General features: G+C 50.3%; 1 protein-coding gene across 1 annotated transcript; it reads right to left on the reverse strand.

The window, feature by feature from the left end:
• Positions 1–622: 622 nt before the first annotated feature.
• On the reverse strand, positions 623–24543 carry OGDHL (oxoglutarate dehydrogenase L). Its single transcript, XM_024561220.3, is given in 25 exon segments — positions 623–1321; positions 1764–1918; positions 2062–2216; positions 3540–3560; positions 3563–3611; positions 3715–3840; positions 3945–4022; positions 5539–5681; positions 5684–5707; positions 6658–6785; positions 7878–8028; positions 9030–9158; positions 9698–9800; positions 10375–10527; positions 10833–11016; positions 11844–11968; positions 12083–12102; positions 12105–12261; positions 14668–14758; positions 16479–16625; positions 17489–17643; positions 17790–17905; positions 18309–18408; positions 22211–22381; positions 24337–24543. Coding segments are annotated over 25 exon segments (3009 nt in total). The 5' UTR covers positions 24541–24543; the 3' UTR covers positions 623–1197.
• Positions 24544–24961: the final 418 nt, after the last annotated feature.

Raw genomic sequence — 24961 nt, forward strand, 5'->3', positions numbered from 1 at the left:
AACTTGTTTTCTCCAACTTTAGGCTGATTTTTTTTCTTTAGGTTGCCCCTCCCCAACCCCATGGCCAGTATTTCTGGTCTGCTCCATGGAAAGCTCATGTCTCCCATATTCTCCTGTAAGACTCTTCTTTCTTCAGATACTACCCCCTCCAGGGCACCTTCTGGTACTCCCACACAACCCTCTGCACTTACCTCCAACACAACTCATAACTCAGTGAATGAAACTATTTATGTGTCTCCCCAGTTGGAGAACTGAATTAGAAAAGACAGCGCACAGACCCATGCCTCTTTCTCCCCAGGCCCCAGTATCTAACACAGAGGAGGTGCTCTGAGAAGGCAATAAATGAATAAATGATTTGCAGAAAGTAAAACATTCCTCCTGTGCCATAGCTTCCCCAGTATCTTTGCAGGGAAGTAAAATCAACAAAAGGCTAAAAAGTGGAGATACCAACAGATTTGCAAACACTGCCTGGTACTCAAAGGAAAACATGTCCAATGGAGGCAGATATTTTATGTCCTACATGTTTAGTTTTTTCTTCTTCCCATTACATACCCTTTCTAAACCATCTGCCTTTCCCCCCACAACAGAAAATGAAAACAGAAAGTCTCTTATGCATTTTTTATTTCTCTGTAATTTGGTTTTCTAGTTTGGTGCACATGAGCTGTGGCTATATTTCACACTCATTATGACACACCCCATAAAACAGAGCATACATAAATCACCTGGCATGGTTTTGTTTCACCTGGTTGTTATTGCTGAAGTCTCTTTTCTAAGAGCATAAAAGGTAATATTCCTTGAATCTACAGGTGAACAAGGACAGGGTGAGTGGCAGTCAGATCTTCCAGGAGGGGAGAGACCAAAGACATGGGCTCCTGGGTAGCTGTCTACAGAGACATAGATGGGAAAAGCCACACAAGAATTCCAGAAAGACCAGGACAGACAGGAAACACTCCAGAACTACATCCCATTTATCACCTCCTCTGGCATTTTTGGTCCTAACAAATTCTGAAATAAACACAAAGGCCCAAGGTGACAAAACACCAAAGCCCGTGGTGCCTACTATAGGGCCTCAATTGCTAAATGAGTATGTTTTACCCTGGGCCTTTGACTGTGGTGCACAAGCATTGCTCCTCCTCTCACCAGCCCTCTATAGCCCCAGCCAACCCCATGGAAGACCCAGGCAAGCCCTGACCAGCTCTAAAATGTCTTGCCCTGAAAGGCCTGGAAATTGAAGGCAGTATCCAGAAACTTCTTCAGAGACACCAAGTGTGTGTTCCTGTTTCCTGTGACTGGTGCAGCTGCTGGGTCTCGGCCAACATACCTAGGAGAGGAGAGACAGGATAAGGGGAGGGCTAGGCCTGGCCTAGCCACTAACCCAGGACTGCATCAGGTCTAATCCTTATCATCACCCTGCTGTAGAGAAGAGCCTGAGGCACTGTGAGGTGAGGTAACTGGCCTAAAATCAGAGGTAGGAGATTTGAGACATTCAGGAGGTTCTCTAGTTCTGGCTACAGAACAAAAGCAAAGGTTTTTTCTCTATAGGGTGGGACTCAGAGGGGTCCCTGATGGGGAAGCTGTCACAGAGCCAGTAGGTACTATGGTTTCCAATGTGGCCCAGAAAAGGGCAGTGGCCAGTTCCGGATTACACCACAAATTGGGCAGGCAAAGCCAGGACAGGGCCTCAAGCCCCCAGCGCCCCTCAGGCCCCACAAAGGGGAAAAGAAGAGGAAGTGGCTGGCATCCCCCAGAACCCAGCCTTGTACCATATGGGCCGTGCCCGGCTCACAATGGTCATGAAGCGTGGACTGATGTAGTCATAGTAGCCCATGTTCTTGTGCTCCTCCTGGCACCACACCAGCTCTGCACCTGGGTACTTCTCCACCTCTTGCTTGATCAGGTCAAAGGGGAATGGAGAGATCTGGGGCAGAGAGGGTGAAAGGGCAGCATAGCCTGTGAGGGAAGGCAGCAACACAGTTCCCTCACAGTCCCCAGATTTGACCCTGCCAGGAACAATGCCCAGAGCCAGGGGGCTGGCTATTTGACCTTGTTATCACTCTGAGCAGGTATCTGCTCCAGGCACATAATGGCCACTTGCTCCTCCAGGCCCTGGCTGCTCCGCTCCTTCACCAGGTCATAGTACACTTTTCCGTCCTGAACCTGCTCAGGAGCCTGAGATGATGCCCCATCCTCGGGAATCATCCGCTGGAAGCTGGTCCCTGGAGGACCAACAGGGTATATGGTAGAGGCATCAGCTCTAGAGGTGCTGGAGTAGCTCGGGAACCTGGCCCACATCCCTGGCACCTGTGGGCTCTCCCTGGCCACTAAGACTAGTCCCAGGTTTAGATCTGAGGCTGCAGTGGGTACCTCTTGAGCCAAACAATGGAAGAGAGGACAGATTAAAACTGAAATGTCATAGGGAAAGAAGTGGAGATGGGGGCTGGAGCCAAGGGCAGAGCACTGGGAGCATCAATGTTCAAGGCGATGGGGCTATGATGGGAACATCCCCTGGCAGGGACAGAGGAGGTGATGTCATGTCTCTATCTGAGAGCTCATTATCTGGACCAGAGCTGCTCTCCATTCAGCCCTGGCTATGTCCTGTGTGCACTCTACCCATATAGTCACCAAGCTTCAAGGTGAGCAGCTGTCTCCAGAGACCACTGCACATTCCCCCTCCCTCAGTCCCACAATCAAACACCCATCTCTTAAGTTCTGTCCATTTTTCCTTCCTGAGCTCACATTGTATGCCAGGCACCAGGCCAGCATTCTGCAAAAATCTCTGAGAAAGCTACTATAGTGTCCCTGCATTTCAGGTGAGGACAGTGAGCAGAGAGGGTAACAGGTTGCCAGGCCCCACCAGAGAAAAGCCAGCACCAGGTATCCAGCCCCAGTGCCAGAGCTCTGAACTTCTGGCTCAGCCACCTGCCCACACCAGAGGGACACCCAAACACACACAGGTAATAAAACATCTATGTTGCTGAGATCTTCCTGGCCTACCTCTCCTCCTACAACCCAGGACCGTTTTCTAGCACAGCCCGACTCTGCCAAGCCTCAGGGCCCCACTCCTGCCACTCCCTGCTCCTCAGCTGGCTCACATCTCATTTCCAATACCTGGTCCAGGGAAATGAGACTGAGAGCTCCTGGAGGAGGCACTCTGGCCCCAGGGACAGTAAAGTCTGTTTGGCTTATGAGTGAAAAAGAAAATGTGTGAATGAATACGTGATATTCAGTTTCCTGCAAATGAGGCAGACCTCCCCCAGGGCTCCCACCTCTAGCTCCCCTGGCACAGCCAGGCCATCTCTGCCTGGGCCAGTGCACTCCTCTGGCCCTGTGCTCAGCCCAAGTGACCCAACCTGGTCCCATCCAGCTGGCTGCCTTGCCAACCTCCCCATCCAACCACTGGTGGGGACCAAGTGGGAGCTGCTACAGAGCCCATAGAGCCACAGGCAGAGGTGAGAATGGAAGAGTTCTGGGAGCAGAGGGCACACCATGGGTCACCAGGCCTCACATCCACTACCTCCCCAACATGCCCAGGCACATACCAGACACCGTTTGGTCAAACTGGACTTGGCCTCTGGATGCCTCAGCAGAGATTTAGGTGTGAAGATGATCAGCTGGAAGGGAAACATGTGCCCAACTGCCAGCTGCCCACTGGACCAGGGCTCCCCACATTTGGCCCCTGCACTACTATGGTGACAGCTAGGGCGGGAAGCTCACTGGCTTAGGGAAAGGCAGCAGGACCTGCCAGCGCAGCACATGGAAGTAGGTGGCTGGCGTGGAGCAGTTGACCACAATCCAGTTGCAGTCATGGAGCTGCCTCACCTCGAAGTCCTCAGAGAACGTCTATGAGGACAAGGTGTGGCTGAAGGTAGCCCACCTGTGACACCCAGGCCCTGGCTTTGCCTGACACAGCATGTAGGTTGCTGTCCTAGGGGAGGGCAGGCAGCACTCATAGGGTAGGCATCTGAGTCATCATTGCTTATCTGCAGGAATCTCTCGGGCCTTGCTGAAGAGTGCTCTGGTCCCTAAAAGCAAATGCCACATGATCCAGGTGGGCTGAAGGGAAGTGGGATATCACAAAGGACAGATACCTGGCCTGCAGGGACCCAGGACTCAGGAAACAGTGTGATGGCTTCTCAGAGAAGCTGCCTTCACTCTAAAGCCTAGACCATAGGCAAGAACCAGGAATGTGGGAGGAGAGCAAGGAAGGTGTCCTCCAGGGGGTTTGACCAGAGCCAGCACATGTGAAGATGTTGGGTGGGAGGAAAAGTCAAAAAGGCCCAGCAGAGAGGCTCTTTCTCCAGAAGGTTCTGATCTTCAGCAGCTGCTGTTCACTGAGTACCTGGGTGCCCAGGCACAGGTCTACGACCCCATACACATTATCCACTAGTCTTGAAAGCAGCCCAGAGATGTAGACACTGTTTCCTCACTTTATAGATAAAGAAGGTGAGGGGCAAAGAGATTAAGAAATAGCTCCGAGGTCAGTCAGCCAGAAAGAGCAGACTGAAGCCCAGAGCTGCCTCCTCCTCCCACCCCGCTAACCTCCAAACTTGCTCACTGTGCAACAGGGGTGACCTGTCCCACCCCCACCTGACCCTCCCTTACTGGGGACTCACCAAGGACCCAGTGCCACAGGCATCAACCCAGCCACCCTAACCCTCCCCTCCCAGCCCGGCTCAGGCTCCACCAGTGAAAAGCCTTTATAGTTCATGACCTGGACAGGTCACACTGCTTTTCTCCTCAGGTGTGAAATGGGAACAGGACTAACACCCAGTTCTGTTGTGAGAATTCTACGTGGTTTTACAAGGCATGTAAAGTGCCCAGCACACAAGTCCTGGCTCTAGACAGCTATGTGGTAATGACAGTAGTGAGAAGTCCATTACTGGGTGACCAGCCCAAGCTGAGTAGGCCCTCAGGGACATCCACTGCAGCTCAACCACCCAGGGTGGGGAAAGCCCTGGCCCAGGTCACATGGCTGAGCCCACCCTGATCAGAGCTGCCCCTGTAGCTGGCACAGCCCTGCCCACCTGGTCAGGCTGCATGAGCATTTGGGTGGCATCTCACAATGCTCTGCTTCTCCCCTGCCCTCCCCTGCTGGCCTGCACATCTCCCCTCTTTCCTCAGGAGGGGACCAGAAGACAGGCTTACTACCCAGATCAGGTTCAAACCCAAGCTACTAGCTGAATGACCTTGGACAAGCTAGTCCACATCTTTTTGCCTCAGTTTCAACTGGAAAATGGAAGCAGGACTGACTTTATTAAGTTGTTGTAAGGACTGGAGGAATTAATACACAGAAAGGATGTTAAACAGAGCCTGGCAAAAAGTAACCTCTCAGACATTTCTGCTTCGTCTGCTAGTAACGAGTAGTATCATCATCATCCTTAGCAGCAGCAACACAGACCTGTGAGGCCCCACCCTAAGCAGGCCCATGTGTTCCAGGGGCCCAGGAGGTGCATATGCTCCAACCTCGCATGTGGTCAAGGGTCCACCCACCCTCCCCCAGGCCTGCCAGAGCCCCAGGCCCCAGCCCCCAGCCCTCACCATGCCCTCCATGCTATGGAGCACAATGCCATTGTGTCGAACCCACTTAGCCTGGCCAGTGCTGATGAACTGGTCGATGATGCACTGGGCTGTGTTGTGAAAGTCGCCAAACTGAGCCTCCCAGAGGACAAGGGCATTGGGCTGGCCATGGTGTAGCCCAGCTCAAAGCCTAAATAGAAGAAACTGAGAAAGAGCCTGCCACACACTGTCACAAAGTGCCAGTGAATCCAGTCAAACCAGCCCTTCCTCATACACCTCCTGACCCTACTCATCCTTCCCAACAGGCCAGGAGGAGCCTGGGGACTCCTTTGAGACCAAAGGCTAGGATCTCCCTTCCTGGGAACTCACAACATGCTGGAGAAGCCACCCTCAGCCCTAACTGCATGTATGGCCAGCTTCAGCCTCGTCTAGACCAGGAGTCAAGTTCAAAGATACCCTGGGGAGGCAGCAGGAGCCTTCTACCAAAAGGATCTCCCAAAATATGTGCAGGGCTGCTGAGAGGAAGGGGCAAGAACAGGTCTCTGGGGGGGGTCCTCCCTCTAGGAGGCAGGGAGAGAGGACACAGGTCAATTAAAGCTCAAGTCAAGGGAGAGAGAATGCAGGGTACACAGTCTGGGGAGCCCTGTACCTAGGGAGGGGACCTTGGGACAGACCTGCTGGGTGCAGAGCAGAGGGGTAAGACAATGGTCAGGAAAGTAGCCCAGGCCAGGCCAGGGTCAGGGCTAGTTGGTGGCTGTGTCCATATCAGACTCTATTTGGTTTTCTAGGCCCACTGTGGCTGATGCCCAGGAACAGGGCTTTGGTATCCAAAGAGGCCCCTCCCATGCAAGCAGAACCCTCCAACTTGTTTCTATGAGGGACCACATGGGACAGGGCTTCATCTCTCATGTGGCCTCAGGAAGGAAAAGCCCAAGCATCATCCCTTTGGGCTGTCCCAGGACCCAGGTCCACCCCAGGGGCCTCTGAGTCTTTCGGCCTCTCCTAGGCCCTGACCCTGCCTGGCCATCTCCAAGTCCCAGGCCCAGGCCATGGCCAAAATGACAAAGACAGGACACCTTAGGATGCAAGCCCCTCTTTGGTCCCAGGGCCCACCTGACCTGCCTGCAGAGTCTGACCCACCCAAGACTCCATACTCCAAGAGGGAGCTGTTGCACACAGTGTACGGGGCCTGATCAGGCCAAAGGTGGTTCATGGGGACGCATGTCCTCTGGTCAACTTCCTGGTCATGGAGAACGTGATGCCGATGGCTGGAGAGAAACAAACCAGGAAGGGATGGGAGCAGGTGGACTAGCGCTTGTTCACCCACAGCAGGTGGGCTAGGCATCAGGAAGCAGGAGAGACCTCATCACTGTACCAGAAAACCATGACTGAGTTCCTTAGGATGGGGACAAGAAGGCCTTGGAAAGCCAGAGAGAACTGTTCCCTCCTCCAGGCAGCCTCCCTCCCAGCAGTGCCCGCACACCACACAGACATGAGAATCTCAGTGTCTCACCTCACAAATGTGGAGCCTGAGACCCTGAGAGGCCACACCCCTGGGGTACTGTCCACCCCTGCCCATCCTGCTTCCACCTCCACCATCGTGCCTATTCTGCTAGGTTCACAGGAGGAAGGAACTACACAACAAGGGGAACCACCTGGCTTAACCCCACACTCAGTGAGGACTGATATGCAGCTCACAGTGCAAGGGAGCAGCCCTCGTGCCTCTAGCTGGAAAGGGGCCAGCAGTGATTAGCAACTGAGACCCAAGGAAAAGCTTGTCGAATCCTGAATGCCTCAGCAACATGACACTAACAGGGTAGTGACTGAATCAGGACCCAAAAACATCTGGAGCCCCAAAGAGGAAACGTGATAGGGAGAACTTATAAGTGTAAAGTCCTTTACCTGAACTCAAAAAAAATCAATTAAAACAAGCAAACTGGGGAGGCTGGCTTGATAGAAGGTCAGACACACACACACACACACACACACACACACACACACACCCCACAGATGATCACAAGGTTTGAGATCAAGCAACCGCTTGAGCCAAGCAGTCAGTGCTGCATGCTTGCCCCACGGGATCAGAGAGGTGGCCCAGTGTCCCTCTGATGACTTGGCCCAAGGGTATGGGCTGAGGGGTGCTGATGGGGTTACCTGTGATCACCTCAGCCAGATAAGGGCCCTCCTTGGGCTCCTCAGAAAAGGTCTAGGAAAAGGAGGAAGGGCTAGCTCCACTCCAGAGCTCCTGGGATAACTCTGGGAGACCCCAAGCATAGCTGATCTCTCAGCCCCCACCATGGGCTCAATGGTGACAATACAAATGTGCATGAGGCCTGGGACCCAGAGTCCCCCACCCTCACCTGAATGTGCCTCTCTCCACATCCTGCCCACTGAGCCACACATGGATGCCCTCCTTGAGCAAGGAGCCAAAGGCCATGTACTCTGCCAGCACCCAGTCTACCATCCGCTTCTTGGTCATGTCCACATGGCCCTGCAAGATTCGAGAAAGGCCTAGGGGAAAGAAGGGCCAGCCTGAGGGACCCAAATTCTTGGCTACCCTACCAAGAGACTAGACTTGGCTGTAGGCCCAGAGACTAGGGTCAGGGTGTATGAACTCAGTGTAAATCCCTCCCACTGAGCAGAGCCCTGGCAAGGTACCCCTCCTCCAGCACTGCTATTCCAGCCTATACAGTGGGCTGGTCTGAGCCCACAATCCCCACCAGCCTTACTCCCTGTGGAAAGGAGCAGTTACCACACACATGCACTAAGTTGGGTACATTCCTCACAACCCTATGGAGTGGACTGTCCTAACTGTCTAGATGAGGAGACTGAGTCTCAGTAGAAGGAAGTCATTTACTCACAATCACATAGCTATTAAGATGCTTGAAGTTGAGCCCAGGCCCCTGGGCCATGCTGGGGTCCCAACAGTGACACCCACACAGACCCCGTGACGTGTGCACAGAGCAAGTGCCTCAAGATATCTGGGCCCCCATACACACTGTGGAGGAATTGCCTTAGGACACCCACAGGCCAGTCAGAAGGGGTGCAGGTGCCCACTGCCACTGTGGAGGCCCTCCAGGGTGCCTAAGCAGAGGCCACCACCAAGATTTGCAGCCAGTGACCACCTATTAGCACAGGAGCAGCAGGATCACCTCTGTCATCCATCCAGGCTGCTGACAAGCCAAGCATTCCTGCCCCCATATTCCAGGCCCACCACCCTTCCACAAGAAGCCCTTGCTTCTTTGCTTTCCTTTTGCCTGAGCAGAGAGGCAACATAAGCCTGGTCCTCAGAGCCCAACTAACAGGGAGGCATCCACATCAACCTGCTCTGACAGGAGCTACTATCAAGGCACCTCACAGGGCACAAACAAAGCTCCAAGAGTTTAGCCAACCCACCAATACCCAATTGGCGATGCAGGCCAGGCCTACCTGACCCCTGATACCACCTCTCTTGGGGCATAATGTCAGGTCTGGGACAGTGGCCCATGCTGGAGCCTGCATGGCAACCTCACCTGAGTGGATTTTAAAGTCCTCCAGGGGCACAGAGCTCACCATGTTGCCAATGTGGGTAAGCACATCCTCAGGAATGCCCGTAGTTGGGCATGTCATGCTCTTAGGCTACCCATCCACGTTGAAGAAGCCTGAGAAGGCAGAAACTCTGTGCACTTTTGGGTGGTGGTGGGGCCTCAGATGCCCTGTCAGCCTGCCTCCACAGCCCTCCTCTCCCTTGACCCCATCTGGCACTTGAAGTCAAATGAGCCTATCCTCAGGACCATGGGAGCTGACAGTCACAGGTCCAGCTCCTATACCTACTTAACATCCTCCTTTGGGACCTTGAGAGAGCTACTCCCTGAGCCAGGGTCACAGCCATCTAGCTTTACCTCTGGGAGTCCCTTTGAGCAATCCCCTTCTCCCAGGGAAGCCCTCTGAGCATCCCTCCCCACCCCTGGCTCTCTCCATTTTGGTGTCCAATGGCCCCAGCTCAGCCTTTTCTTTCCAGACATCAGCTCATCACAGGTATTTTGAGGGTGATGCCAGACCCAACTTTCAGGAATCAGCCTCACACAGCCTCAGGGGTCTCAGGGAGAGAACTGTAGCCTCTGGCAGAGCTGCTCCAGTCCTGGGCCCAATGCACCCAAGGCCCAGGGAAATCACTTTCAGCCACACACCTCTCAGTCACTGGGCCAGGGGGAGTCCAGCCAGTGCTTTATATGCAGGATCTTTTTATCTTTGGACCTGCCGTATGCCTCTTCACAGATCCGTTCATATTTGGCGATTTCTTCCTGAAATAAGGGTGAAGGCATGGATGGAGGCAACAAAACTCTTAGCAGCCAGAGGCTGGGTCAACCTGAACTCATAAGTCTGGTCCCCCTCACCACGTTGTAGAGCTCTCTGTCTGCTGGCCTGCAGGGATCTTGTGGCCAGAGGCCAAAGTCTCAGAGTTTAGGGGGATCCCATTCAGCAAGGGACTTGGAAACTCAGGACAGACTGACAGTCCTTGCTCTCAGAGCTTTATCAAGGAAGGAAGACTAAGGGATCCCTATATACAACTAAGGGGACAAACCTGGTCTCAGGGCCAAGGCCTACAGGAAGCCTTCCCAAACTCCTGCCTAAGGCTGGGCTTCCCCATTGCATTTGCTGCAGCCCATCAAGCTGTATTATGTCTTTGGCCCTCTGTCCCCCTTGATAATTGAAGGCTGTTGATAACTGAAGGACCACATTGACTACTTCTTTATATCACCAGTTCCTAGCACTGGGATGGCAACATCGGCAAATACCCCAGGGTCATGGCTCTGTGGAGGCTTATCCCAGGTGATCATGAGGCCCACCCACCAACCTACCCCCCCCCACACACACCTCAAACTCCTGCAGGGTGACTGTGCCCTCAGCGATGAGCTTGTCTGCATACTTCTTCAGCACAGGCACCTGTCTGTGGATCTGCTTGTACGTGAGCGGCTGGGTGAACATGGGATCATCCATCTCATTGTGGCCACGCTGGTGGTAATAGACCTTCAGGGACATCGGGGGTGGGGGGACTCAGTCCCCATCCTCAGGCAATACAGGCATAGTCACTGCATAACTGGGCATGTCTGGCATGTCATACCCTTCAAGGAATCTGAAAGACCTTGCCACCACCTCTCACTGAATGTCCCACCCTCAAGCCTTTGCAAATTTTGTTCTTGGTAGCACTAAACCTTTTGTCTCCTAGAAGAACTCCTAGCCCCAACTGTCACAGGTGCTGCAGACCTGGGGCACTCAGCTCAGCCAGGATAGGCTGCACACCCCTTGCCCTGGCCTCAGCCCCTGAGACCCACCAGGACCATAACAACATCTTCATTGAAGGTGTTCCTCCACTGGGCTGCCATGCTGCACACGTATATTATAGCCTCAAGGTCATCCGCGTTCACGTGGAAGATGGGCGCGTTGACCACATGGGCCACATCAGTGGGGTATGGTGAGGAGCGGGCCATTCGGGGGTCTGTGGTGAAGCCAATCTGCAGAAGCAGGAGGAACTGGCAGTGACTGGTTATTTAGAGCTAGACTGTGGGTCAAGGAGCTGGGGAGGTCTTTGCCTCAAGGTCCATCAGGTGTGCCCAGGAGGTATGTGGGAAATGAAGGGAAAATGGGTGAGTGGCCCCAAAATCAGCCTTAGCAGCAGGTCCCATGGGGATGGCAGCAATACCCGGGCAAGTGTACCTGGTCTTTTTTTCTGTGATCACATTATACAGTGGTAGGGAGGAACACGGCCTGGGTAAACCCCAGTCCCACCAGTTATTAACTGTACAATCTTGGGTGAGGCACTTAAATTCCCAAAGCTTCAGTTTTCTCACTATTGAAAGGTTTCATTAAATTCCTATTTCACAGGGTTATTCTGTGAAGATTTGATGACTTAATGCAAATGAGGCAATTAACCCAGGGCTCCATAGGCTCAGAAGAACTTTTATTAACCATAGGTGACTGAAATGCAAAGGTCTGTGAAAGTTGTGTTGTAAGACTGGCTAATTTACACAAAGCTAAAGGCAGCATCTAGCCACATGTCCAGCTACTGTGCTAGTTACACCTGTACTCCTTTGTCCTTACACTTTTCATCATGATGACTGATAGGTAGGTAGACAAACAGATAGATGTATATATCTCCCAATTTCACAGACCAGGAAACCGAGGCGGGGGAGAGTAGGCATCCTGCCTGAGGTCACACACAGGGACATGGCAGAGCAGTGGAATTAGAACCAGGATGGTCTCACTCTTCCCCTCAAAATGCTGCCTGGATTTAGGGATGTGCAACACCGACGAGGCCTGGTATGCAGCCAGGCCCCCTCTCCTGGGTGTTGACAACAACATGCACGGTGCCATTGGTGGTGTAAGATGGTAGGTCACTCAGGTGGAAGGTCTCATAGACCACATCCTGACCAGTGAAGGCAGCATCCCCATGAACCAGGACGGACATGACCTACAGAGCAGAGTGTAAGCCAAGAGGAGTCCCCCTGCCTAGCCTACGTACCCCAGCCCTGCCCCCTATACTGCAGAGACCCAGGGCCCACCCCTCAGGGCCAGGTGAGCCTACCTTCTTGCCCCGTGTATCCCATGGTAGAACTGCTCTGCCTTAGTTTTCCCCTGCACCACAGGGTCTATGGCTTCCAGGTAGGAAGGGTTGGCGACAAGTGACAGAGTAATGTTTCTGTTCGTGACTCGGTTGATCCTTTCATAGTACATGCCAAGGTGATATTTGACGTCTCCAGAGCCCTGGGGTTGAGGTGGACCATGATGAACTTGGCCCTCCCACCTCAGACAGGGAGACAGATGGACAGAGAGATGGAAGTGCAGTGTGACTGAAACAGCCCCTAGATTCTGCTCCCAGGAAATGCTTGTGCTGTCCCTGATGCACACCCTCTTCCAGTCACCTCCCACCCCTGCACAGTGCCTCTCCTTGCCCTCCAGGTTGGCCTGAGAAAGGCTGAGGCCAGATAAGCCGCAGCCTCATCAGGGCCTCTCTGCATTTCAACTACCATTCTCTTTTCATAAATGACTGAAGAGTGAGAAGGGGGTAAGGCATCAGTCGGAAGTGGCCAGGCAGCCAGCAGCAGTAAAAGCGGAGAAATGAAGGATGGCCCCTAAATGGTGCGGAAACTACTGGCCAAGCCTCTGGGCAAACACTAGAGCTGAGCCCCTCCTAAGTCCTTACAGCACGTGACAGACAAAGCCACAGTACCAGACATATTTTATAATCTTGGAGTAGGGAAAGCCTTTCTAAACAATGTGCAAACCTCAGAAGCCATAAAGGATAAGACAGCTAAAATCTAATGAATTTGTCATGGGGGAAGCAAATCCATGCACAGTGTTAGAGTGAAAATCAAGCTGAAAAATTATTTACAAGACAAATGCAGGCAAAGGGCTAACTCCCTCAATATATAAAGCACTTTTACAAATCAGTAAGATACAGCCCAAAACCCCATAGAAAAATGTGCAAAAGCCATGAAGGGGAATTTATGGAAAAAGAAATAAGCATGGCTTAAAAACATGAGAAGATACAAAAACTCATAACAAAGAAACATGTTAAAATGCAATTATCTGTGCCCCAATCATATTGGCAAAAATGATTGGGGCACATACTGGAAAGATTCAACAGAGTAAGGGAGGACCGGGGCACTCCCACACACAACGGTTGACTTGCTAATGTCTGCAAGCCCTCTTAGCTCCAGCCCCGGTATCTCTCAGACACTACCTAACAATATGATCACACACATGTGCAAAGACCATCATTCCAGCAATCTAATGCCCATGTACAGGAGATGGCATAAGCCAATGGAACACTAGAAGCTCAGGGAGTTCCCTGTGCTGCTATGAAAGCAACCACTTGTTAAGTGAAAACAACAAGGTGTAGGAGCTACTCCCCTGGTCTTTTACAAATGAGGCCGTACTGGGTAAATATGTGTGTTTGTATCTGCATGGGACATTTATGTAAGTACACACCTTAACACAACACTGGCCACAGTGGAGCCTCTGGGAGCAGGAAAGGGGGCTCACCAGGGAGACATATTCTCATTGTAGAAGCTGTTTAAAAAAAAAAAAAAAGCTCCTATTTTTTAGTTTAAAAGAAAACTAGTAAATACTTTCTTAAAAAAAAGTATTCTTTGACCAGGATTTACCCACATCATCCCTGATTCCTCACGACCTTCCTGAGGCAGGCATTGCTATCCCCACTGTACCGAAGAATAAGCTGAGGCTCAGAGAGATGACGGTGTCTGAGCTAAACCGACAGGACGGTGGAAAGATTCTGGGCTGGGAGGAAGCAGATGTGGGTTCCAGTCCTGCCCTGGCTTAATGTGCTGGGACCTTAGAACAGTCATATAATGTGATTCACTTTAACAAACCAAGCACCTGTGCTGGGAGCTCAAGCTTTGGGGATGAGATCCCTGCCCTTACTCTGCTATCAGCCTGGAGTGGAAAACTGATATACACATGCACATGCACACATGTGCACAGGTTGGATAAGGCTAGAATAGAGATGGTGTGAGGGCAAAGGGAGTGCAGAGGAAGGAGTGAGAGGCTCACTGCCTGGAGGACCATCAGAGCCACGCAAAGAGGAGGCAGGCAGCACGATACAAGAGGCAAAAAGCAGAGGAAAGAGGAGGGCTGTCAGGACTAAGACCCAGCATGGCAAAGGCGTGGGTTGTGAGGCATGCACAACATGTATGCCTGTCAAGAATGGAGAATGAGCAGAAAAATGTTTCCTCTGCTCATCAATGGGCACAGGTGACTGTCCTGATCTCCCAAGGCTGTCCTGGGCAAACAAATGACTAAGGCCATCTGAAATGGTGGATAGGACTTTAGGCAGAAAGGTATAGCCCGAGCCAAAGTGAATGCCTCAAGACTTCCCTGCACCTGTCTGGGCCCATTTCCATAACTGGAAATAGGGGAGGTTAGCTCAGCTTATCCAAGGGCTCTGCTAGCTATCAGACACCAGAGCACTTGATCCAAAAATGGTTCAGTGGCCTCATACAAATATCCCCAGCCTCTTTCCCACTCTTCCAGGTGTCTGTCCATCTCAAGGTCTGTCCAAGCCTGAAAACTCCTGGCCCAGTTCCTTCCCAGTCCACTTCCCAAACACCCAACTCTCCAGGGGCTCTGAAACCTGGGCTTGGCACCCACCTCATCCGCTGCCTCCAGCTTGGGGTCAAACTAGCAGAAGATCTGCTCCAGGTCCTTGCAGATGACATTAGCCAGCACATTCAGCCTGCCCCTGGAGCCAGAGGGGGCTGGGCTCTCACCTGGCACAGAGGCTGCCTTCCCTGACAGGGCCCAGCACCACTGTGCTCCCTGCCCACCTGGGACCCATCAGAATCATCATGGAGTATGGGGATGGCAACCCTCAAATGGAGCCCAAGGGAAGCCCAGCCCACTCAATCTACAAGGTATGTGAGTGATCCTGGCTGGCCAGTTCCCCCAGACACCCCTCCCTATACACCTCTGACTCAGAAGCCCCCACAAGCAGGGAACCACCAGCGTCATGGCAGAGTGCCCACCCTCTCCACCCAGTACTTTGGCCCCAATCTGCTATTGCATTGTTGTAGTTCACACATGACCCCCAGCCTAGCCCAGCAGCATCTTGGAGCAGAAAAGGGAAGAAGGAACTAGACTGACCCCAAGATCAGGGGTTACCAGAGAAGCAGAGGTCTGAGGGGTGGGGTTAGAGGAAAGGAGCCAGGGATCAGCGATTCTCCAGTCCTTAGTCATCTGAACTTCCCATGTGGGGGCAGTTAATTCGGGGTGGGCACCAGCCAATGGAGGCATAGTGCATGACTTAGAACTCATCTCCCAAAGCCCCCGAACAGATGCCAACCCCAAACACACACATAGCTCAGTCCCACCTCCAGCCTCACATGGCCCTGTGACAGAAGGTGGGCTTCTCTCCTGTCTGTGGGGTCATGGGAGCTATGGGGCCACAGGCAAAGCCCTTCGACCTTACAGGCCCATTTGCAATTATGGAGGCCTGGACCAGAGCACCTCTCAGCTCCCAGAGCCCTCCTCAGGCCAAGAGCCTGGCCAGCACCACCATACAGTCCCAGGGCTGACCCTGACCACCCAATGCCATTCTCTTCCACAGGTCCATTGAAGCCACAGGGCCCATGCCACCCCAGACCACAGGGCCAGCTCTGCCTGACCCTTTGACTAGACACTGAGCATTCCAGGTCCCTCAGAGCAGGAAGCCTGTGATGGGCAAACTCTCAGCTCCTGGCAGAACAGCCCACAGGATGGAGACCTTCTCACCCTGCATCTGGACACCTGAACACCCCTTATGCTGATGCAGACTGGGACTGGCCCAACCATGAACAACTAGAAATGATCACAGGAAACACAGGGGCTTTGTCCCCAGACTGTTCAGCATGTCCTCTTACAGCCCATTCAGCATGAACCCTGGCCATCTTTACTTGTCCCCAAGCTGTATTCTTCATTAGACCACAGGCACCAGCTCAGAAGTAACTGCCCAGTTGCCAAGTCAAGCATCCAAGACTTTTATCAAGGTCACAGGGAAACACGTAGTCAGCTTGCAGCAGAGGAAGAGACCTCCAGAGAAACTCCTCCAGGTTATGCCAGTCAGGGGCCACCTGCCCAGGCTCTGCCTGCACTTCCCTAGGACAGGCCCTTCCACATCTCCTTGTCCATAGGGACCTTAAGAAGTACAATACAAACCTTTTCTGAAATATTTACCCTCCTGGCGACAGTGGTAACTAGGTGAGAGAAAAACCGAGTCTGAGAGCCTGGTTAGTTCCTGGCTTTGTGGCTTTAGCCAAGTGCTTGGCTCTTTCAGTGATAAGCAGGGACTCTGAGAACTTTCTAGGTCATTCTGTTCTCATGTCCCACTAAAACCCCTGCTCTGACTTTTCATCCCCTCCCTTCCACCTCATTCTACTGGGCCTGGAGGAGAATGAATAAGGCTGTGGAAGGGAGGGGCGGCCCACCTGTGTGGCATCCCCAAGATGACATTCTCAATCCCCATCTCACTCAATTTGTCAATGATGGTCTTGAGGGCAGGAATCATGACCTTACAGCCCTCCAGGCCAAACCGCTTCTCTGAGGACCACTTCCTGGCCAGGAAGTCTTCAAAGCTGTTTGAAGAGAGGAGGGAAAGAATGGAGAAGCTGAGGCTCATGAGGCTATTCATGATGGTTTGGAGGAGGGTACTCAGAACAAAAGAAGTTGCAAAATCACCTGCCTCCACATACTCTAGGACCTGCCACAGACACCACAATGTCCCTATCAGCAAGGAGCACAGGTCTTGAGGGAAGCTACGGTCCTCCTAGCTTAACCAAAACCTCTGCCTACACCCATTCCCAGCTACCATCCTCTCTCCCCCTTCCAGTCGAACTGCTCCAATGAGCCACCTCCCCTGCTCCCAGCCCACTGCCTCTTGCACACACATGCACTGCAACCTGACTCTCTCACCACAACCCAAAGACCTCCTCTTGGCTAACGTCAAATTTCAGCCCAACCCCACTACTCAGGGAACCACTGTGTATCCAGCAGCTGAGCCAGGTGCTGCTCCAGGCCCCTGCAGCCCTGGGCAGACCCAGCTTCAGAGAAGTCAGTAGGCAGAGCCAGGCGGTGCCCCACCAGGGGGGCCCTGCTGTACTCACTGCACACAGAGACATCTTTCTGCCCAAACATTCCCAAAGCCACTTTGGCCCTTCTTGGTGTGCTGTATTCTCCTGGAGCCCCATCCCTGTGCACATGCCCAGCTTGGCCCGAACACCTGGCCCCAGTGCTCCTCCCAAGGGCCTCTTCTAAGCCAGGGGATGAGGCACATCCAGTCCTGCCTTCCCTTGCAAGGTTTCCTCTTAGTTTCTTTCTTTTTTTTTTTTTTTTCTCCTGATAATTCTTTTTTTTTTTTTTTTTTTTTTAGCCAGGGCCTGGGACACCTTGTACATCCAGGAACAGGCCCTCCAGCCACTTGGACCATTTGGGGCCTGACCTCATGGAGTGCACCAGCTGGGCCAGCAGGGTCCATTTCTCCTCACTGGAGAACTGCATCACGCCAGGGGTCTCAAACTTCTGCCAAATCCACTGGCACTGTTCCACGTCGTTGATGAACATGAACTCCAGGCCAATGTGCTGGCAGTATGTGCTCTGGGAGAACAGGGGTATACTCCACAAGAGCCAGGAAGAGGGACAAATGACCAGGCATCTGAAGCAGATAAGGCAGCACCCTCCCTCCCTCCAGCAGGCTCCAGAGAGCTCCATCAGGTGTGCCTAATACACTTGCCTTTGCTCACCTCCAGGCACCGAATCATCTCCCGCAGAGAGAGGGTGTGTTCAGAGCCTCCACTGAAGGTGGTTGTGGGCAACTGGAACTCCTTATCCAGGTCACCCTCCTGCAGGTCATAGAAGGCTGAGGAGGCACACATGGCAAAGAACAGGAGGCATAGAGGATGAAAGAGGGATCAGGCCCAGGTGGAGCCCAGCAGTATCCCCAGACCTACACCCATTACACCCAGCACCCTCCCACCAGGTCCAGCCTAAGCTCAGGGAACCTCTGTCTGCAGGAAACAGGGAGTGAGAGTCAGAGCCCAGTTTGCTGTCGTGAGGGTGAGCCTGGACAAGGCTCAAGCTTGCTGAGCATGGTGCACCAGCTAGGGAATACAGGGAGACATTCCTTGCAGGGACACTGTGCAGTAGATGGACAAGGGTCAGAAAAAACCCAGTACCCAGAGGCACTGTGGTCCCAGAGTCCCTCACTGGGAACAGGCACCAGCTCGCTCTGGTGCCACCAGGACAAGAGTACCAACTCTCACCCAATTTATCGATGGTTGTGGTTAAGTCTGAGGGCACAAAGGAGTCCAGGACTGCATCCAGAATGCCCAGGGTGCATTGGTGCACATGGTGGCCCCAGATCTGGAAGAAGGAGAAAAGGGCAGGGCAGGGATAGGATCAGGTCAGCTGGACAGATCATCACCAAGAGCAAGGTTCTGGGCCCCAGCCACTCACTTCCCACTTTAGAATCTCAAATTTCCACATGTCTCCAGCATCCAACCACTGCACAGGTGCCTATAAGGCCCCACCCACCACAGCCACTGAGGTGAAAGGAGTTCAGTGCTGTTTAAAAGTATAACAAGAGCAAACTGACAGTAACCAGAGGGGAGAGGGGAGGGGATAATGGGGGGAAAAGGGGAAGGGTTTTCAGGGACATGTATAAAGGACACATGGACAAAACCAAGGGTGGATGGGATCAGGGGTGGGAGGTAGGGATGGCTGGGGTCGGGGGGGGGGGAGTAGAGGGGGGGAATTGGAGACAACTGTACTTGAACAACAATAAAAAGAAGTACAACATCCAGCTTTGAAAAACAGGAAAGGATGCATATACAAAAGTGGTCCCTCCAGTACTATTAGGAGTTGCAAAATCCTAGAAACTTCCCAAATGTCCCTCAACAGGAGACTGTCATACGGATATGGGAAAGCCACACAGGGGAGTAGTAGAGAGCTGCTAAAAGGAATGAAGAAAATCCCTATCAGCTGCTATGTGGGGATCTCCACAAAAAAACCATAGAAAGTATGTGTAGTAAACTATTATTGTCTATGAAAGGGGAGCTACAGTAAATATATGCATTTGTATATATTTGTATCATCAAATAAATGTCTGCATCAGAAGAATAAATTGTAAAATAAGAAAACTATAAAATATAAAAATTATCTATGGAGAAATGATGAAATAGAGTGGCAAGGCTAAAAGCTAGACTTTTAAGGATATCTTGCTTTGAAGAGGTTTGATTTTGGAAACTTGTGAATATTTTATATCACTATAAAACAAAATAAAGTTTTAAAATTGAAAGTAAAACAAAACAAATGAATTAATGCATCCATTTTGAGGTATAACTCATAGAGAAGAACTGTTCCCACTGACTAATAGACTATCCCCTAAAGACAAGGAGAACTGCAGGGGAAAGGTTCATAAATTCATTTCTATTACCAATCAGTAGTGTGGTGTTAGAATTATATTCTAAGACTGTTGTGTGTGGGCTGTAAGAAAATAAAGTAAGTCACTGTATTGCTGTCTTGAAGAAATTCTATTTTTAACATCTTTAAAAAGAAATGGTGACATGAGGTTGATGAGATCAAGGATAAACCCTAAGTCCTACACTTAACACATACAGAAGCATCACTATAACCCCAGAAAGTATGTTATCTTTAAAAAAAATACTTCCTGGCTGTAACCATTGACAGTGCCCAGAAGTCACAGCCAAAGCCATAGCAGGGAGCGCTCCCGCCCTTACTGGGGAGGCAGATTTCTGGGCTGAGCAGCTCCAAGCCCCTTGTCATAATGGAGAGCAAAGGGACACTCAAACACAGCCAGGGCTGACAGTAGGAAACATTTTGAGCTATGATAAGGATAACATCTGTAACAGATTGAAATTCATGAAATATGTTAAATTCATGCATTCCTATCATACTAAAAAAATACAAAATATCTTCATTGGCCATCTTTGAAGAATGCTAGGTTACTACCTCATAATTTTGAAAATTTATCAATAAAAAGAAAAATTAAGCATTAATCCTGTCTTTCCTACAGAAATTGTACCTCAGGAGTAAAATGGAGTTGACAAAGGGCAGTCTCTCTTGATAGAAGTAGTTCAGGTAATAAACAAAGATAGACTGAATTAGAGTACCATCATTTTTACCACCCTTAACAAATTAATGTATTCAGGAAGTAATCATCATAGCTGCTAACTGATAAAAGTACCACCACCACCAGGAAGCTGACTTTGAAAGAAAAAAAATCAAATCTACATTTGATAGAGCTTCTAGATCTAACTACCAATTTACAGAAGTTACATGGGACAAAGGGACAGATGAAGTTACACCATAGGGATGCAATCAGCAAAATCCAGACTCAGGAAAATTCTACAGGACAAACAGCTTGGTTTCTTCCAAAAACAAAAAACAAAAAAGAGAAAAGAAAAAAGGCAAGGTATACAAACAGGCAAACATCAATACCAACTGAATATTTGGTGTCATTAAGAATTATTGTTATTATTTTTAGGTGATAATGGTATGATAATATATTTTTTAAAGAGCCTTTACCTCTAGAAATATATGCTGAAATGTTCAATTAATGGAATATGATGTCTAGGATTTGCTTCAAAATAATCAGTGGCCAGTGGGTGGAACTTGAGGTGGGTAATAGGTGAATCAAGACTGGCCCTGTGGCCCTGGCCTAGTAACTCAGTTGGTTAGAGCATTGACCCTGATTTGCCAAGGTTGTGGGTTTGATCCCTGGTCAGGGCACATACAAGAAGCAACCAAAGAATGAATAAACAAGTGGAACAACAAATCAATGTTTCTCTCTCTGTCTCTGTCTCTCTGTCTCTCCCTCTCTCTCTCACTCTAAAAACCAATAAAAAAATTTTTTTAACTGGCCCTGTGTTGTGTGGGGTTCACTGCACAATTTTTCTACCTTTTATGTGTGCAAATGGCCATAATAATAATGTTTATTTTTCAGTACTGTGTATAGATAAGTCAAATCAGAATTCTGCCTCCTAATTGCCCGGGGGGTGAGGGGTACTGACCACCAGGCATAACCTTGGGCAGACACAGAGTAACCTGATGAATCCAGAGACTACTGTGGTTTCCGTAGGGCTCAGTCTTGGCTAAGGAACAAAGGCTGGCTGAAGATCTGGAAACTGATTAGACTCTGAATATTGCTTTCTGTATAATATAGTTTTATGTTCCTTGCTCTTTGTTTTCTAAATCAATGGTTAAGGCCATTTTATGCTTCTTTCATCCAGCCAAGAAAAACATAATTACAAATACTGCTGTTTGCTCCCAGGTGGCCCACAATCCAAGTGTCCTCAGGCCAGTGAGGGAACCTGACCTGCTTACCTTTCCCCTTCTATGAACAGGGAGTGCAGCTGCCCTCCCATATAGAGGACTCCATTCAGAGGCAAGGCATTATTGCCATTCGCTAAGGCCTCCCTACACCCTAGTAGCAGCTTGATGCTCCCTCCCATGGAGAATCTGCCAAGAGCCCCAGGATGCCTTTGTGCTTCCTTTTTGCCTGTCTGTAAGACAACTTTCTTATCAAATACCTTCTGCCGCTGATTCCCCGAGAAATCCCAAACAATAACAATTGTTTTGGAGTGAACATCCAGGGCTACCCTCCAATTAGTACTGTTTGGTCAAGTCCAAGACTATGGAACATCATCAGGACTCTTCAGCATGGCCAGAGCCCAACCTGGGGACCCACTGGTGAGAGCCTAAGTCTCTAGAAAAGAGCAGCCAGTAGTGGGAAAGCCATTTCCTTAACTATTCATTCATTCCATGAACACTAGCACCTGCTTTATACCACTTCCTGTCCTCTTGCATGCTCAGTCAAGAGAAGAAAACAGACATTCACAAGGGCCAATGTACTCAACTTTCAATCAATATTTACTGATATTGGTTTTCTACTAAGTCCTCATCTAGGTACTTGAGCATAGTGGTGTTTGAGACAGATAACATTCTTTGAGAAAGACTACAAACAAATCAGTATGTACAAAAAAGGTTAGAGGGTGGTAAGTGACAGAGTAGCAGGAGGAGAGCTACCTGACAGACAGAGGGCTTAGAGAAGGGTTCTCTGAAGAGATGACTTTGGAGTTGAGCAAGTTTCTTTCCTGTCAGCACCCTGCCACACCTCCCAGTGTGTGCCCTACTAGCCACTTACCTGGTACGCCCAGATCAGGGACTGCACAGCCAGGTGGTCCTCCACCAACTTGCTGGTCTTGGTCTGGCTTGAGACTGCCGGCCTGCTCTCAGGGACAACAGAGCATGGCTGTGGCTGAGGGGGACCACAAGATGCTTCCTCACTGGCTTTCCGGAAGAAGCCATCCCAGGACTGGGCAGGAGTAAGAAAACAGCCAGGTCTGAGCCTGGGAGGAGTTGAGGGTGGCACTGGTTCAGGCTCTGGGGAATGTTGGGTGTTCCTTCACCACCATAGCTCTCAGAGACTTCCCAGGACCATGCCAAGAAGATCCCTCAAAATCAACCTTCACTAGGAGCCAAGATCTCTCCAGGACCCAGGAAGGTGGTGGGGAAGGTGGCTATAACATGTGACCCAGGGACTTCAGGTGTGAAAGGGGCTTCTACCCCTAGAGGAAATATGCTGTCATGCATAGTGGGTGGGAGGAGGCCTTTGCAGAGAGCAACTGGGCAGGCAGGCCCTCAACATTTTCAATGCATCTTTCTTTTGAACTAGCAATTCCACTGTTCATAATTTATTTTATAGATGTAGTTGTACAGGTGTGCCTAGATATATGTACATGGATGATCCTTCCCTGCAGGACTATTCATAAAAATGACAACGTAAAAGCAATCTAAGTGGTGATCAATAGGAAACTGATTAAATAAAAATGATTCATTTAGATTCTGGAAGATCATGCTATCTTTACAAAAAATAAGGTGCATTTATTATTGTGGATGTGGATTATCACCATGATGTGTTATAAAGTAAACACAGCAGAAGAGGCTGTATGGTTTGCTACTATTTGTGCAGATGCAAAAAGCAGATGTGCATGTGGACAAGCACATCCATGTTCTAGCACAACAAATTCTCAACCTTGTTCACCTCTTGGCACACATAAACTAATCACTAAAATTCTATGCTCACCAAAAATAGGCATAATTTTGACTCATTCACACCAGATGGCTATTGTCATTTTTTATTTGACAATCTAAGGGAAAAGAGGTCAGTACCCCTGACTAAATAGTCAGGTATTGTATGTTTTAAAAATTCTTGTGACACCCAGTTGAAAAATCACTGTTCTAGCAGAGCACATAAAAAGGCTTTCTGAGTCTCACACAGTACTGGTGGGAGAACAAGATAGTACAAGCCCTGTGGAAAGCAATTTGGTAAAACCCATAAATATCACGTATACAGATAATCTTTGACCCAACAATTCCACTTTGGGATATTTCTTCTAGAGATAGTTGCAAACATGCAAGAGGAATGTACGAGGTTATGCACCACGGCACTGGTCATGACAACCAGAGTATGGAAATGAACCAGATGTCTGTCCATGGGGATGTGTGCAGCACATCCACACAATGGAATATTACAAAGCTGGAAAAAAGAACAATGAGCCTCTTCAAGTACTGACCTGGAAAGAGCTTGGAGATGAACATTAAGTAAAAAAAGCCTGGAGCAAAATAGTGTATGTTACAAGTTACTTTGTATAAAGAGGAGATCTAAAATTACATATGCAGTAAGTTTACCTGAAGAAATTTTCTGAAAGGGTACAGAAGCAGCTGAGAATAAATTGAGACAGACTGGTGGGAGCTGAGCAGATAGATGGATTGAGAGGGAGCCTTTTTACTGTCTAACCTCATATTTCTTGTTTTTGGATCATGTGAGTGTGAGTAAAGAGAAGGGAGAGCAGCTTCACTTTTTACTTTCACTCTGTCATCTGATTTTTTTTTTTTTACCATCAGCAGGTATTTATTTTGTCAGCTCAATACATACCTAAACACGTATGCACCTAACTACACAACAAGATGCCACTTGGAGAAAGCACAGCGTGACAAAGGGGGCAGGGGCTGGTCTTAGACCAGGTGTGGCTGAGCACAGCATTGCCAATACTTCTCAGGCCAGCCCACTGCCCACTAGCTGGTTCAGCAACAGGAAAGCAACAGACTTTCTTCATCCAGTATGAGGACAAGGCTCTTTCACACACAGGGATGATGGATTGAAAGACAAAGAAACTGGCCCAAGATCACACAACTGACAAATTGCTTCTCCCCTCTCCTGCCCCAGGAGCTTCCCTCCCACACAGAGGGCAGAATGGGGGTGCCAACCTTGTGGACACTCTGGGGATTTTCCAACCAGACAAAGTACATCTCCTCCATGTAACTGGAGCTGCCTCCACCTCTGCTGCTTGGAAAGCTGGCCCAGGGCCCAGATGACCTGTTGTACCAGCTAAACATCTGGATGTCATGCGGGGCCAGAAGCCTCGAGGCATGTGCCCCCAACTGGGATGGCAGCAACTTCAGCTGATTCATTCTGGACAGAAGGAGGGGCATAAACCAAAGGACAGGATGAAAGGAGGCTCTGGCAGCTACTCCTTCACTCATGTGTTGTCAGTCCTACTAGGCAGGTGGCAAAGGAGAAAGAGACAGTCTGCCAGCCCTCCTGGGTTCACTGCCTAGTGGGAGATCCCAGCAAAATAAACTCCACCAATAGCTTTCAGCTTCCCTGAGCTCCAGTCCAGCTGTGCCCCACCCATGCCAGTCTGTGCTCCTGCCCTGCCATCTCCCCAGAGCCTGGTGCAAAGACAAGTATGACCCAGGTGCTGGAAGCACCCAGCCCAGGTCCTGGAGACCATCAGAGGGTTACAGGGTACGTGTATGTAGAACCCCCAATAAGGAGTAGGCTACTTAACTAGCCAGCCTGGAATTTGAGCAGGGGATTCCTCCAGGAGCT

This window comes from Desmodus rotundus, chromosome 4, assembly GCF_022682495.2.
Source record: "Desmodus rotundus isolate HL8 chromosome 4, HLdesRot8A.1, whole genome shotgun sequence".
Taxonomy (NCBI): Eukaryota; Metazoa; Chordata; class Mammalia; order Chiroptera; family Phyllostomidae; genus Desmodus; species Desmodus rotundus.